General features: G+C 41.7%; 1 protein-coding gene across 2 annotated transcripts in view; it reads left to right on the top strand.

Annotated features, from left to right (window-relative positions):
* LOC124050229 (neurexin-3b) overlaps positions 1-15,905 on the top strand; it is a 279,720-nt gene that overhangs the window by 252,705 nt on the left and 11,110 nt on the right. For both annotated transcript variants that reach the window (XM_046372542.1, XM_046372543.1), the window contains exon 21: positions 12,935-13,013. In XM_046372542.1, the coding sequence (XP_046228498.1) occupies positions 12,935-13,013 (79 nt within the window). The remainder of the gene's footprint in view (positions 1-12,934; positions 13,014-15,905) is intronic.

Below are 15,905 nucleotides of genomic sequence, written 5' to 3'. Positions count from 1 at the left end.
TTGCATGGTTGCCGTGTTAAAGAAATTGCTTGCGTCCATCATCTTCAACTGGCCTGGTGCTCAGGAGACGGGAGAATGAGAGCTAAATTGTTTGCAGTTTAATTGGGCTCTTTCTGCTGAGAAGCGAGAAATAATGCCCTATCGATGCACTTGGATACACATTGCATGATGACAATAATATCACTATTCTTTGGCACAGTGTGACTTTTGAATTTTCAGATCATTTGCAGGATTTGCTAGATGTTGTGAAGCGACAAGTTTGGAGAGAATGGACAATGTAAAGTAAAGGTCGTGAACCAGAATCAGCATGCGGCGTTGCAAGATAAGATTTTGCATACTAAGCTGCCACGATGTCCCATGATGTGTTCTCACTGTTTTCCTCGACTTGCTTCTTTTACACTGTCTATCTAAAGTACATCAAGGATGTTGCTTAACGCCTGGGGATATAAGATAATCACTGATTTATTCTCTCTTCAAGAGGTAGTGAGGCAGGCACTGTGCAGCATGCTGTGTGTCTCCACATGGTAGTCTGCTAGATGATGTGTGATGAGTGTGTTCATCTGTGTGTTGATCTGCTTGCGTGTACGAGTGTGCGTACGTGAGCACGAGTGCTCGTATGCAGCTCTGCTCCGCTTCTCCACCTGCTGTCAGTCATCTTTTCTTCTCAGTTATTTTGACTATGTGATCATCCTCCTTCACAACAAGACCTGCCAGTAATTGTGTAAAGGTCAAACTAGTTTGCAGTTATTCCTCGGGATGCTTTCTTTATTCCAAACTTCCTTTCATCTTTTTTTACTCCTTTCTTCAGTCTTTTTACTTCTCCATTCTGGGTGACATGCTAGTCACCCCAGCTCCCAGTGAATTCTGGGAGATGAATGCTGGAGGTCCGCTATTTGCTCAGTAGGTCCAATTAGGAGACAGCAGAATGATGGGGACCCTGCTGGTGCGTGTGCCTCATTAAAAGAATAGAGACACACACACACTCAAACACACACACACACACACATGAATGCACGCAGTTTGTACAAGGATCTCTTAATCTCTGTGTCACACATCTGCATACATGAACAATTAAATGAAGCTACTGTTAATGTGCGTCAACACACACATACACACACACATCTGTGATAATCTGTCAGCCCTGTTGCTTCCACACCCACTTGCTTTGTCAGAGAACAGAGGCACAATATCAGAGGTTTTTCAATGTGTGGTGCCAAATAGTCCCCCCCGACATCAACATGACAGACTCATTCCAGCACTGCCTTGGATTGTCTGACTTCTCTGTCACCACAGATTGTGTGCAAAATTTGGTTGTGACTTTCTTTATGAATTGTTCATGTCACTTGGTGTGCAAGAAAGGATGTACAAGCAGATATTTCCATTAGGCTCCTTGGCGTGAAATGTTTGTAATTTCTTGTCTGTAGATCATGTGTTTGCTTCTTAGTGTGTGTGTGTGTGCATGTCCGGGCAGTTTGTCTCTCAGTGTGTGAGAACTAGCAGGAAGCTCCAGGGGTTTTGAACCACAGGGGTTTTTGTAATGGATGTCCCCCATGCCTCACAACACAGCTTATATAGATCCTCCGAGACTCTCTCTCTCTCTCTCTCTCTCTCTCTCTCTCTGTGTGTGTGTGTGCGTGCGTGTAAATCTGCTGTCTTGTCAGCCTCCACTGTCACAGCAGGGCACTTACACACCAAGGGGCTAGCCAACAACACACATTAGTTACACATACAGGCACACACACCGTGCAGCAGTTTGTTTCGGAGCTGACCGGCAGGACATCATCACATGCTCTGGATGGTGTACAGACTCACCTCATGCTGTGCTGCCTCTAGAGGTGGCTGACTGGTTATAACGTAATACACACACCAAACTAATAACTCTAACTCACAACTGACACGACACTGTGGACGTTGCCAATCTAAAAACAGTGGTAGCGCTTGTGAACGCAAGATCCAGCTATGCAAATGATTAAATGCAATTAACTAAGAATTTACTTAATTCAAGATAATTTTAATGCCTTTTATTTATACAGCTAGTCTGTCATCATTAGAACAGTTATGTATTTTACAGAAAAATCCCAGATGTTATTACATATGACATCTCAAATCCAAATTCTTCTTTTTTCACTCAGTATGTCAATAATCTGTCCCCAAGCACATGCCAGTAGACTTGCATGGATTATCAAAGTGGAACAGTAGATATTAAATCCTGAGCCAACCCATTTTAAAAAAGTTGCAAGGTTGCTGTGAGATCCCACTCTCTTAGTGGTGTTTAATTAACTTTTTTCCAGCACAATGGTTCTGGGAACAAAACTCTCTAAACTCTCTAAAAGTTAAACTTCTATTGCCAGCATTTTTTTAGCAGACTTGGGTAGTTACAGCTTCTCCTCTTTAATAACAAAGTTATCTGTTTCTGCATTACTGTCTGTTGGCACACAAGATTATGCTAGTTGTTTCTCTAGCTACATTTTTCTTGTTGGTCTGCTTTAAATTAATATTCAAACATTTTTGGAAGATAGATTTAATCTCTGTATTCAACAAAGGGATAGCTTTAAGTTTGGAACCGGCGGCTTAGCTTGCTAGATAGCAAGATACAGCATGTATCTCAATGTATCCAGAGGTGCTGAAAGATGTGTTGGGGTGTTTGTGTTACTTTTTTGCCTTTGGCAAATGCTAGCTGCTTTACACTGCCTCTTGTCTTTGTGCCAAACTAGACTAAACATGTCACCATGTGTCTTATATGTTGAAAAAAAAAACCACAGACATGAAATTGACATTGATTATTTAATCCAACTCTCCATACCTCAGAATCAGCCCATCAGATATAACACCCTGATCTGCGTTGTGTATGTGATAGTAAATCATAATTTCAGGTGTGTTTGATGCTCACGCTACAGCAGCTCTCACAGACCTGCTGACGTATTCCACAGCAGCAGTAATGAATCTCTGTACTTGGCTGTACCGTGAATATATTTGCTGCTAGACTATGATATGCACTCTAGAGTGTGTGAATTTATGTTTGTATGTGAGAGAAAGAGAGAGAATATTCACAGATCTTTATATGCATTACTGTCTGTGTGTGCACAGAATGCACCATGCGTCTGCTAGAGTCAATAGGATTTAATTAAATATGTATCACACAGACACAGCCTTTGATGTACCACAGCAATAATGTGTTCTGTTTCATTGCTCAGCTGAGCTATTAGCAAGGCCCAATAATGTTTCTCCTCTGTGTCCACAGAGAATTGCCACAAACTACAATGAGACCTGTTGCTCTTCACAGCAACCAGTGAAGGATAATTGTAAAGACCGAAAGTGTCTGTGTGTGTGCATGGTTAGTCATCCTTGCATGTATGTTGAGGGCTTCAGCGTACTGTATATTTTAAATCATTTCTCTATTGGTTAGTGATTACGTTTCAACTTTCATCTTCTAAAAAGAGACTAAATTGAATGCTTAATTTGGTTTGTGCTCGTTAGGAACTGAACCCAAATGGGACCCCCGGCTAATTTTGGAGATGTAAAGCCGCCAGCATCAGCCATTACATAACGCCTACATTGATTTGGTATTACAGCCTTGAAGTCATAATAGCCTTTGAATGTGAGAAATACTGCAATATTAAAATGGATTGAAAAGGGAGATCAAAATGTAGTCCACAAGGATTAGAGAGTGCAAGGTCCAATTTCGGCTGCTTGTTTCAGACTTCACACATTCTCAATAGAAAGTCAATAGCTTCCCCAGTTGAACATATTGTCTTACTTATTGATTGTATTGTTGCAATTAGTGAGGTCAACTCGGGTTTATTTATAAAGCCATTTGTCCCAAACAGTACAAGCACAAGCCTTAGCTGCATTTAGCTAATAAACAGCCATTCACAATGTGCATAATGCATACTAATAACAGAATGCCATTGGAACAACTTTGTTCAAGATGTATTGAGTCATTGAACTCCTTAGTGTTTTTGCACTGGAAATGAAAAAGTACAACTCTAGTATCATAAATCAAACTCAGAAGTAATGTGAACAGATTCATTTAAGCCTTGTTCAAATATGTATATTCGTGACTTCACAACAAAGATCTCAAGTGGACGTCAAGCATTGGGCACATCAATTCACAATGAAGAGAGAGATGTTGGAGGAGATCAGTGGTGCTCAAAGCCAAATACTGAACACACACAAGCTTAATTACAAGAAGGAAAACAGACCAAGTCACCTTCAAAATCGAAGACGATGAGCACAGAGACTGACAGAGATGTGTTGAAGTTTGTTCTTCTGTTAAATTAGCTTGTTGCTTGTTATCATATTAATTTGGATTCAAGTTTAAGTAATGTGTGAAATTAACTGCTTGTAGCCTCTCAAATGTGAAAATTTCCTGACAGCAAACTGAATACCTTCGGGATTTGATCATTGTTAGGAGAAGACAAGCAAATTAAATGTACCTAGATGATGTGATGTCGTTTTTTATTATTTTCTGGCATTTTAATGACCAAACAGTTATTACATGATAAAGAAAATAATGTAATGTGACATGCATCTGAAGTGCAAATTAAAGTTCCTAGTTGCTTAAAAATTACACTTCAGAATGTATGGTGCAACATGAAAATAACTTTAAAGTATGGAATAAAATCCCTATTTATGACCTTCATGAAGCCAAGTTTTGTTAGAATAAACCAGATTTAATCAAGTAATCCAGGTTTAACTGGTAATTTTGCTTCAAGAAACCACCCTCTGTTGGTTTCCGGGCAGGAATACATTTACCTTCATTTTGTTTAGAGGACCAGTTTCTGCCAGTGTCTTGTGATCCTCAGTGAAATGGACCCCTTTTCCATTCCTTTCCTGTCATCGTCGCCCTCCTCCTCCTCCTCCCCCCTTCCCCCCATGCTCTCATCTTCTCTCTGCCTCTTCTTTGGTCACGCCTTTCAGCGCAGCCCGCCACCACATCCACATGAATTCCTCACTTCCTCTTTGAAGGGAGAACGGTAACACAAACCATAACTCAGAGCTGTAATCGCTGTTCCAATTTCATTTGAGGATGAAGAAATTTCCTTCTACCTCTTGTCTGCTTACCTCACATGCACCTCTCTACCTGTCGCTGGTAATGTGACACCCCAACACTCGCACCCCTTCAGTCTTTCAGCTGTTCTGTGTTGTCATACATGTGGGTGTGTTAGTGTGTCCGTCACAGGACTTCCCTGATGACCTTGTACGCTGCAGCAGGGGGGTGATTAAGGATCTGGACCAAAGACCATTTCCTTTTCCATGGGAAGATGAATGACCCTGTTTGAAAGTGGCTGCCTGTGGCCTCGGGGCAATTAGAGTTTGCTGTGAGCCAGCAACCCTCACTGCTCCTGTGTACAAAGGCAGGTCCTTGAGAAAAAGAGAAATACTCGGCACATAACCCATTCTGCTGAAACCAACACGGCACAGTGATGGTGAACAAATTAAATGCATTTTCTTTTTCTTTTTTTTCTCCCCCAGCTGTTTTCCCCCTCCTGCTCTCCTCACCCACCTTCCCTGTTTTCTTTCCATTTCTCCACACACCTACAAAAAAAAAAAAAAAAAAAAAAATGTGCTGACTACATGAGGCTGCTAAGAAAGGCCCACCGAGGGTGCTCATTTAAAATATCAATATTTGATCTAGGAAATCATTTAGCATCTGGCTTTGGCCTTATAAGTTTATTCTGGAGCTCATTCCGGTATAATTTATCCACTATATTGAAGGAGAGGGCTAACAGCCTTAACAGCCTTCTTCTATTTGTGTTTGCTTTCTTCCTTTGACAATATAGTTGCTAATGAGGATTAAACATCACAATCTATTGTTTTGTCAGAATGAACACTGTGTGCTATTTTTAACATGCTTCTGTGCTGCCATTTCCATCACCCAACACTTTGTGCCCGTGCAATTTTTTTTTTTTTTTTTCCTTTTTCTGATAAAACATCTTATCTATCACAAGGCGGGGAGCATGAGCAAAAAGAGTTGTGGCAGCCTATTGATAGGGATATGGCCTGCTGCCATTGATTCCCCTTGTAATACAAGCCTCTCCCTTGTCGGCCTGTCAAAGCCTAGATCGGACATGATAACACACACATCAGACAGCCGTCAATAGAAAGGCAAAGCTTCCGCCAGTGGAGATGACTATCTTATTTTGGTTCGAGGGCCAGTGGAGCGCCGTAATGGGAATTAGTGAGATAGCAAGAAAGAGGAGATGGGAGTGGGAGTCGGTCTGACCTCTGATAGCTGTTGCTTTCTGGACCCATTTCTCAGCATGAAAAATAGTCGACGCTCTGTATCCCTGTCTAACATGTGTGGAAAATATATATATATGTCCAAGGTGACCAAGGAGCACCTTAGGGAAGAACAAGTTGCTTTGAATTGTGTGTCTTTGATTCGCCCTTGCCTCCGCATCGTCACTTTGATCTCTGTACATGCAACCACATTGGATATCCATGGCAACTGACTGCCAGGATGAGGCGCTCGTGGAAAATTGATTTGTTTTGGGCTTATTCCCATCAGCACACACACACACACAAAAAATCAGCTTTCGCCACTGGGCACTCTGGCATTGTAAATAAACCAAATTGGGTTTGATAGCCGGGTTGTAATGTGGATCTATAGTGTCTCATCCCTTATTCTGAAAAGGCTTCGTTTCTCAGTGTTTCCTTCACCCTCTGGGCACGAAAACATGTGAAGGTCATTTGTTATGATAAGGTCATGGTGTGTTCAAGAGCGTCCTCCCGCCCCCTCTGTGACGACTCAGTGTACTGTACTTAAGCATGTGCACTTGGTTTCCGCTCGCCTTTCGGAGACACAGCACTGTTCATGCTCATATTTCATGTCATGTTTGTAACCCCGAGGCCATGGCTACATTTTAGCCTTTACACTGTTTCTACTCACCCAGGGGAAAAGTATAGACAGTGGTCGAGTGCATAATGTCTTTCTTTTCTCCCTGCCGAGCACAAGCGGCTGCTTTGATGTGCCTGATCAAATCACCATCATGGTCAGCAGAATATTCAAATGCAGCCACAAATGCAGCAGCGGCTCCTGTTACCATTCACGTATTTGAAGTTTAATTCCAACTTGATACATTCTCTGTTTGATCAGTATTACCCTCAGACAATTGTGGTGAGGTATGTAATGAGTCAGTAGTTAATCAAATGAGTTCAGTTCACTGTATGTCATTTTTCAAAAGTTGAAATACAACATTATTGATTAAAAGACCATTTAGCCTCAGCTGATGTTTTTCCGTGTTTCTGTTTGTGGACCACAAGTTGTTAGTACGTTATATCTTGTTTAAATTTAAGGGTAAAATCTTCAGAGGCTTATTGTGGAATAGTGATGGGTTAGCATGCAGATCTAGACTTGAGTCACATTTATTATTAGACACAGGTGTGAAGAGGGATGGGTGTGAACACACTTTTGCTCCTGCAGACGCATTATTAAATCGAATGCAGTAGTTAAGCACAACACTAAATCATAATAAGATGAAGATAATGATTAGAAGATAAGACATCAAAGGGATCAGGTCTTTTCTCTGTTTAATGCTTTGTGTTTGAACCACTTGGACAGTGCTTTACTTGTAACATTTAAAGTGTGAAAGTATGACCCGCCTGTATTTCCTCCTTCCTTCCTTCCTCCCTTTCTAGTGGATTTTATTTGGCTGTGGAAGAAATCTGTCAGGCACCGGTTGCATTTGTCTGCTTGATTAACAGAGCTTTGCAGCCTGCAGTATGACAGTATGACTGTTTAAACTGATATAAAGAGATATCTCCTTCTCACCTGCACACTATGATCTGAATATGTTTAAATTAAATTATACAGTTGTGTTATTTCTTTGAAATTATACTCATATGCCCATATGTACATCTCTTCCCATTGTGGTTTCATGACAAGTGATGCAGGACAAAGCCCACAGCCCGCTTTCTGCATAAAAATGCAAGGCTTCAGTACCCTAAATTTATCAAATTACGTGGGTGTCCTCCAAAGGTAAACTCTTCAGTGTAAAATTTCCTCTCAGACTTTGAGCTATCCCAAGGGAAAGCGACACAAAGGTGTGATTGTCTAACTCAGCTCATGCAGCTATTGTAGCATGTTTCCAGAACAGCAGCAGCAGCAGTTGCCCCAGCCCTCCATCATTGTCTACACATTGAGTGCAGATGACCCGCGTTTCAACAGCACTCAGAGTCCAACACACAACCAGCATAGTTATGTGTGTAAAACAGAAGAAGACGTAAGCCTTCAAGCATAAATACGGACTTCAGGTCATGCTTAATTAAAGCGCATGTAAAATACAAGCTTATGTGGACAGCCGGATTGATCAAAACCAAAGCATGTCTATTCTGTGAGATGTGCAAGCATGACTGAAAGGTGTTCGGTGTGGACGAGCTGTAACTTTGGCAACTCACGTTAGCTGAGTTTTTGGAAAGATAAAAGACAATGGATTCTCAAATTGGAATTATATTTGGAAGAGATCTTCAATACTGACATGAGAAACATTTGCATCAGTAACCAAAGACTTAGTGACTCAGCATTCATGTGGGCATGTGAGGATTGTTTAAGACAGGGTTGAAAAATCTGTGAAAATGAATCCACACTGTATAATTCATGTCTCACATTTATTGGCTAAGCCTTCATCCTACTCCATCATTTTGCAAAATTACTTTGTGTTACAAAACAAGTAACAATCTCTAGGTTGGTAGTTGTTGTTGACAGTTGTTGTTATTTTGATCCCGTTGTTTAAAAAAAGTTTTGGTGAAAGAAGTGTTAGTTTCCCAAGCTTCAAGTTTATCGTTAATCAATCTTGCAGCCTCATTGTTCACTGTGAGGTCAAGCCTGACTGGTGATGCAGCATCCACTCCATTCAGCTGCTAAGGTAATTGCAGCTTTGCCTGTTAATGGCCTCTGCATTGCTGCTGGCTGATCCAACGCAGTCAGCCCCAGAAATCCCGATTAACAGCCGTAGAAAATTCGTCAAGATGGACTCAGCCCAGCATCTTTGCACTTTCTCCATTTTGTTTGTGTCAGTGCCATCAGTTGTGAAACTAAAAGCTGCATATTCTGAGAATGGTCTCCTAAGGAGGCTGTCTATCTTTATTGACCGCCAGTGTGATGCTTTTAGTTGATGTGCTGAAGTGGTCAGAGGTAAAAGCTGTTTTAATGAAGTCTGGCTATTGATTTTGCTGTGGTGTTTGTTTGTGGAGTGAGGGATTTGAGCATCACTTGAATGAGGGCTAATCAGCATAATCAGGCATGATTCACATGTGAATTTTTATCTTCTGAACTCATCATATATGATTTGCTTTCTTCACACACAGGAAGTAGAAGGCAAGCTTCCCACACACACACACACACGCAACAAATCTGTCTGTAAATCCCACCACCCAAAATGATGATGTGAGCATTTCTTGAGAATAATTACACCAAAATAAGAAATCACGTTGCTGCCAAAATATATCCCACTCTATGTTATGGAGATTTAGAGAGAGAATTGGATTTCCCCAGCTGTGAAATCAGTTTTTGTAGTCCCGCTGGCCAACCACATCATTTTGCTATACCCCACTGTAGACTCCCATTGCTCCACACACATGCAGCCAATGCATGCCTTTTCCGCTCCATGAGCTCCTTTTGCATTTACAGCATCTAACCTCGTGCTATATGTTATTATCGACAAAGACTGTAAGCTCTGGGTGTCACTTCATTGGTTTTGCATTAGGCCAAATGTGTAAAAGTGGGACTATGCCATTTGTGAGAAGTACTTCAATCTGACCCATCATGACTGGCAGAGATACTTTATATGTTTATGAAAATGAATGAGGTGCACATCTAGTGGATCTACAAATGTCAGACATCACACTTCAAAAGGTCTCTTCAATTTCTCAGAGTGGAATCAAAGTCGCTTGGATGAGAAGGTCTCGTGCTGTGAGTCAAGGATGACTTTCAATCAAATGGAAAGTGAATACATACACTGTAACCACTGTACACTTTAAATGCAGCCTATACAATAGACAAGGTGAGGCAGCTCATCCTCCTCTTTCATGTTGATCAGCTCAGAGATGAAGTATTCAATGATTTTTTTTCACAGGAGGAGTTCTGCTGTGCTGTGCAGGGCTTTGGCCTCTGTGTGCCAATGAGTCGAGAGAGTGCAGAGACCGTAAACTTCTTTGATGACATTCTGAATTTGAGCTCTGCATCAGGGCTAAAATGCAAGAGCTGGGAAATCATAGCAATATCAATAACAATTTTATTTCCATGGCTTAATTAAAGATCATTGTGAGCATGACAGACGATCGTACCCACTTTTTAGTGGTTTGAACCCAGGTTGGACCCAGCAGTTTGTAAGTGGACTTTGAAGCCCATTAATATCCACTTTTACCTCTGTTTTAAAATCACTTCACTGAACCACCATGGAACGTGACAGATGTCGATAAAGGGGTACTTGAGCTCTGTTCACATTATGCGAATTGCTGCATTGATAATGTAAGTCTCTGAAAATTTAAGGAGACTGGTGGTCTGATGGGCAGAGAGTTTTTTCGTGTGCTCTGTACAGTGAGGGGAATATGCGTCACATGAAAGAAGACCTCATTTTTATAGGTTGATTTAACATGAGAAGAATCTCCACTACAACTTAGATATGTCTCATTAAGAGAATTTCATTGTTTATTCGACTGATCTTGTTTTCTTTATGCATAAGAAATGAACGGAATCACAAATTTATTACAGTGCTCTTAAGAAGACAGAACAAGATGTCTTTAAATATCTCTCCCTTTTAACCTCGTGTTGCTGCAGTCTGTCAGACCACGAGTTTCACTCCAGTCCAGTAACAAGGTTTCTCAGAGACACCAGGTTACCCATTTAAGAGAAGGTGCTGAGATAGACTGTAGCAGTTACTGTAACGACATGTAAATGCACAGCAGGTCAGTCAACAGATTCCCCCCCAACCACAACCATATTTTAGAAGTGTGGCTTGCTTATTTAGAATGCATTAGTGATGAGATGTTGCTTCCTGACTGACATTTTTTGCAACATACAGTCACATCTCCTTTTTCATGTTCTGCTAACACTTCTAAAGTCTTTGTCATGTACATGCATACATGCATAAAGCCAATTATAACCCTATTTTCCTATGTACGTGGCAAAGAAGTCGACGTACCCCAGGAGAAATCTAGCTGGGGAAACCAGGTTTCTCTAATTCCCATCCCCATGTACAAATCAAGCTCACTATTTACCCAATGTCTAGGAACTCAGCTTATTGTAGAAAGCCAATTGTAACCCTTACATTTAAACTATGAGCATCTAAACACACTGTTTCAGTTCAGGTTTGACCCATGCTGGAAGTGTTGTGGACATGGAGTTCCAGCCCAGTCAAACTACCATTGCAACTATAACCAAAAACTGTCTTGGGTACTAACTCCGATATGAGAATGACATGTAAAATTGCAGACACATTTAGATAATGAAGTCAGAAAGTTTGAAAAGAGGCTTTAACAGCAAAAGTTAATGGCTATCGTTGCACATGCTTAGAAGTTGAATATCTTTTGTCCCATAATAATTATTTAGTCATTTTTATTTAGAACATACAGATGGGTGCCTAAGACTCTGCTAAGCTGCTGCATCCAAACAGTGAAAATATTTGCTCTGTGCTGAGACGCTGCAGAGAAATGCAGCATGAATGGACAAGAGAAAGGCAGTGTTTTCAGTTGATGCTGGGTTATGGTGTGATGGTCTCAGGCTGAAATTGCTGGAACAGACTTTGAAGTGGCTCGGGGTTTTTCATCTCTCTCTCTCCATCCCTGCCTCCCACATCTGCCACTATCATAATAACAAGCAATAACCCTCTTTCAGCAATAACCAAGACTTTTACGCCCGTAATGTGGCTTCAATAAATAGTCATGTTTACCAAGGGGCCATATTTTACAGCAATTTAGTTTAGAGCCTCTGTGCTTCGTCTTTTTGCCGCCTCATGCTGGAAGTACAGTACATAATGTGTGCATTATGCACACCAGCACAAACATGCACACAGCATATTATCAAATGTACTAATACAGAAAGTGGCGCAGCCCACCATGCATAATCACTCGACACATTAACAGTATGCTTTGTAAAATCTACTTTCTGACTGCGAGGTTTGGTAGACATTCAAGATGAACATCGGCATGCGTGTTCATGCATATAGTAGAGGTGGACAGCTTCCTGTGGGCCCTGTTGAAAGCGGCAGCACAAGCACGGGGGCGCGTTTCATTAGACTGTCAAGCTCAATGATATTTAGAGCCCCACACCCTCGGCCAGAACTGGAAAACTCAATCAGCACTCTGATTTCATAACCCTGCTTGGTGACAGGGCTTATTTCATCGCCCTGCTGATTCATTCTAATAAACGCCGGCTGCCCAGCACACCAATGCTAAAATACAACCTCCCTCCCTCTTTCCGCCGTCCTCCATGGGTCGACCCGAAAAAAGGGAAGGAAGGGGAGGTGGTGGGTGGGGGGGGGGGATAAATCAGAATTGTGGGAACTGGAGGGAGCAGATAATCCATTGCTGGTCCGGGTGTAGCTAGCAAGCCTGCCGCCCCACCCCTCCCTCCCTCCACACAAATCAGAAGCCGGGACAGTGTTGATCTGTGAGGGCTTGGTGGGGCCATTGATTGTGGACGACAGAGGAGGAGAGGGACGATAAATAATCAGAGGCAGGGTGCGGAGGGTGAAGGAAAACAATTATCTGCGGAGGTGGAAAGCACATAAAGTGAAGAATGATAAACACTGTGAAATATGATTGACTCCAAGTGATATATGGAAGCAGAAGGACAAGCGGAGAGGTCTGTGTGTGCAGAGATATCCTTGAATAGAATGGCTGTGGGCAGTATAGTTGACGACTCACTATACTGCCCTCGGCCCTAAACTGATCCTTCCTGCGCACGTGTGTTAATGTGTCTCTTTCTCCGCAGACGACGGATGACATTGTTTCGTCGGCGGAGTGCTCCAGCGATGATGAAGACCTGGAAGAGTGCGACTCTGGACACGCAGGTGGGATGGGTGTGTCGAGTTGTGCTTGCTTTGAACCTGGTCTATTTCTCCTTATCTTTCTTTGATTTGCCACCGAGGAGCCTCTCCTCTTAGCATCATGTCCCATGGGAGCTTCAAGTGTAACTTCAAAAAGTCCTCCGAAAAGTAGCCACTGTGAGAAATATACACTAGTGTGAGGGGGTTCTCAGTGTATATCTAAAGTTTTAAAAAAAACTCTTTGGAGATGGATGAAAGCAGTAAGAATAAAATTTCTCTATCCTTAGCATGCTCTCTGTAGGAAGTTTTAACTTTAACTGTAAATAAGACAACCCTTACATCTTATAGTCAGCTGCTGTAGTTGAAGCTCATACCTTTCATCTTTAAAACAAGTTACACTTAGCTATGGGGCCACTGGTTGCAGACATGACGAAGCATTGATACTAATTTTGTTCTCTCAGCATTCAGTCGAGAGCAAAACTTTACTCAACAAAGTACAAAATTAGTATCAAGCCCCATGTCGCCCGCACTGATGCTTCAAAATGTATCTGTCCTGTACATGGTTGATTTCCTCTTGCTGTGCGTGTGTGTGCGTCTCTCTTGACAGAGGATACATTTTGAGATTCTTTCGAGAACAAAGATGCTTTCAGCATAGATACTGTGATATGTAGCAGACTAACTGCAACAGAGCCTCTTCCTCCCTTCTCCTTCCTTCTTCTTCTTCTCTTGTTTGTACCTCTGTTTCCTTCGTCGGAGGCTTGCCTTACCTGAAACATTCTAATAGAGAACAGATATCCTCGAATTTCTGTGCGCATCGTCTCTCTTTTCCCTCCTCCCTTTGCACACACACACACACAAACATACACAAACACGCACACACACACACATACCACTTTGTGATTGGATCAAAGTGATAAGACATTCACTCAGTGGAGTTTGAAAATAAAAACAGCTCGAAATACAAGCGTAGATTTAAAAGGAGTGGTTATTTTGAGACAACTTGGGTTTGGACGACTTTTGAACGTGCAGCTGTCAATCACACTTGGTTGGAATATATTCTAACTATATGGAGCAAACCAGAGTGTGAGCTCTATTGAAACTGGCTTAGTATGTTAAAAGTGTCTCCCCTTAGGCACTCTGGAAATCATTAACAGCTCAGGCTATTTGATTGCTTCACTGTCCTTCAAAATGCAATCACACAGGGCTAATTGATGCTGCATTAATCTGGCTAAATATGGCTCAGCTTAGCACCAAGCATATGTCCACTTTTCACTGCTAATCCTAAGCCAAAGTCGGAACAATGTATTGCCCTTTCATTTTCACTATCTCTGCTCAGAGAACATAACAGATAATCTGGCATTTATTTATTTCTCTCAGCAAATGAGGTCTCTCAGTGTATTTTACAAGATATTCTGCTAGTAATTTTGCCATTTTCTCCCAATCTGTGAGAAGAACTCATTTACTTTGAAGCCTTATCACGCAGTAATAATGTTTGTTTCCTTGAAATTCTGACCACATTTAGGTTCTTGTGCTTATGGCTTTTTGATGTGAACAGAAAGCCATTTTCTCCTTTCCTCCTTGCAGTATTTAAGTACTTTATAAGGAGTTGCTTTCTTAAGTTTGATATTGTAGAAATTGAATGGACAAAATAGACTTCAAACCTCAAACCCAAGTATTCTCAAAAGTGGAGCAAAGTGTATTGTAAGAAGTCTTTACTGAGAGAACATGGTACCCTCCCCTCATATAGTGGCAACATATGTAGTCATACACACTCATACATACTGTACATTTCACCATGTTGACACAGAAATTCATATCCTCATTCCTTGCCCTGCTTCCAGTCGTATGAATAGTTGCATGACATGATGTTGGTTTCTTTTCTGTTGCATTTTGTTTGTTTTGTTATGATTTCTTTTTTTTTGTTTTCCTCCTGTGATGCACATATGAACATCTCTCTTCTGTATCGATTTCGACCCAGCTGCTTGGTTGCTTAAGATTTGAGCTTTTTTGTTTTTGCTTTACTTTGGGGCCGGGGTGGGTTCAGTGGGTTGATTATTTTATTTTATTTTATTTTTTTTGTTTGGTTGTGTTTTTTTTTTCCTTTGGTGTCCTCCTCATCATCCGCCGTCCATCCTCCAAGCAAGGATAGAGCCACTCCTCCCGTTTTTGCCTCATCATGTGCCGCATGAACTTTTGGTGGTTGGAAAATTCAAACTTCTCCTCTTCATCAAGTTTGTGTTCATTTTTTTGTGCCATATGGCTTCTGAAGAAACATCCTCCCCCCATTTTCGATACAACATAGGGAAATGAACGGCAACAAAATCTTTTCTTGCCATCATCCTTTTTTTGGCCTTGTGCAGGCAACCCCATTCTGTCTTAAGAAAGTTGTGTGTGAAAGAATGACTTCCTGTTTCCTCTCCCGAGCGTTAACCCCCCCACCCCGACCCCACTCCACCCCCTCCATCCCGACTCACCCACCTTCTTTCTTTTAGCCTTTCTGCATATACATGTCTGTTTGAATGCAGATGGCATAAAAAGACTTTTATTGCCACAAAGTATATCTGTTTTTCTATTCTATCTGTTGCTCCAAGTAGAAGGCATTTGTGGCATGCACACTTTACTGGACTGTACTGCAGCTCTATAGACTAACTAATAATCCTCTCCCCCCCAACTCCCTCGCTTCCGCATGGATATGATTGGCATCCATTTTATGTGCTGCTTCCTCTCCACCCATAAGTCTCAGGCTAACCCCCAGCTGGCTTCTACTACATGTCAGTGTGTGTGTTCAGGGCTAGAGCGGTGGTCCCGCACCGCCACTGTTTCCTGCGGCAGCTCCTCCATCGGAGGCGTCTTGTGTTTGTGCTTGTGCCTGCTGTCTTTGTCAGTGCTCCGTCTGTGTCTGCCAAATAGCCTGTC

This window comes from Scatophagus argus, chromosome 19 (assembly GCF_020382885.2).
Source record: "Scatophagus argus isolate fScaArg1 chromosome 19, fScaArg1.pri, whole genome shotgun sequence".
NCBI classification, from domain to species: domain Eukaryota; kingdom Metazoa; phylum Chordata; class Actinopteri; family Scatophagidae; genus Scatophagus; species Scatophagus argus.
Note: the sequence above shows the minus strand (reverse complement) of the source record. Positions and strands in the feature narration are given on the sequence as shown.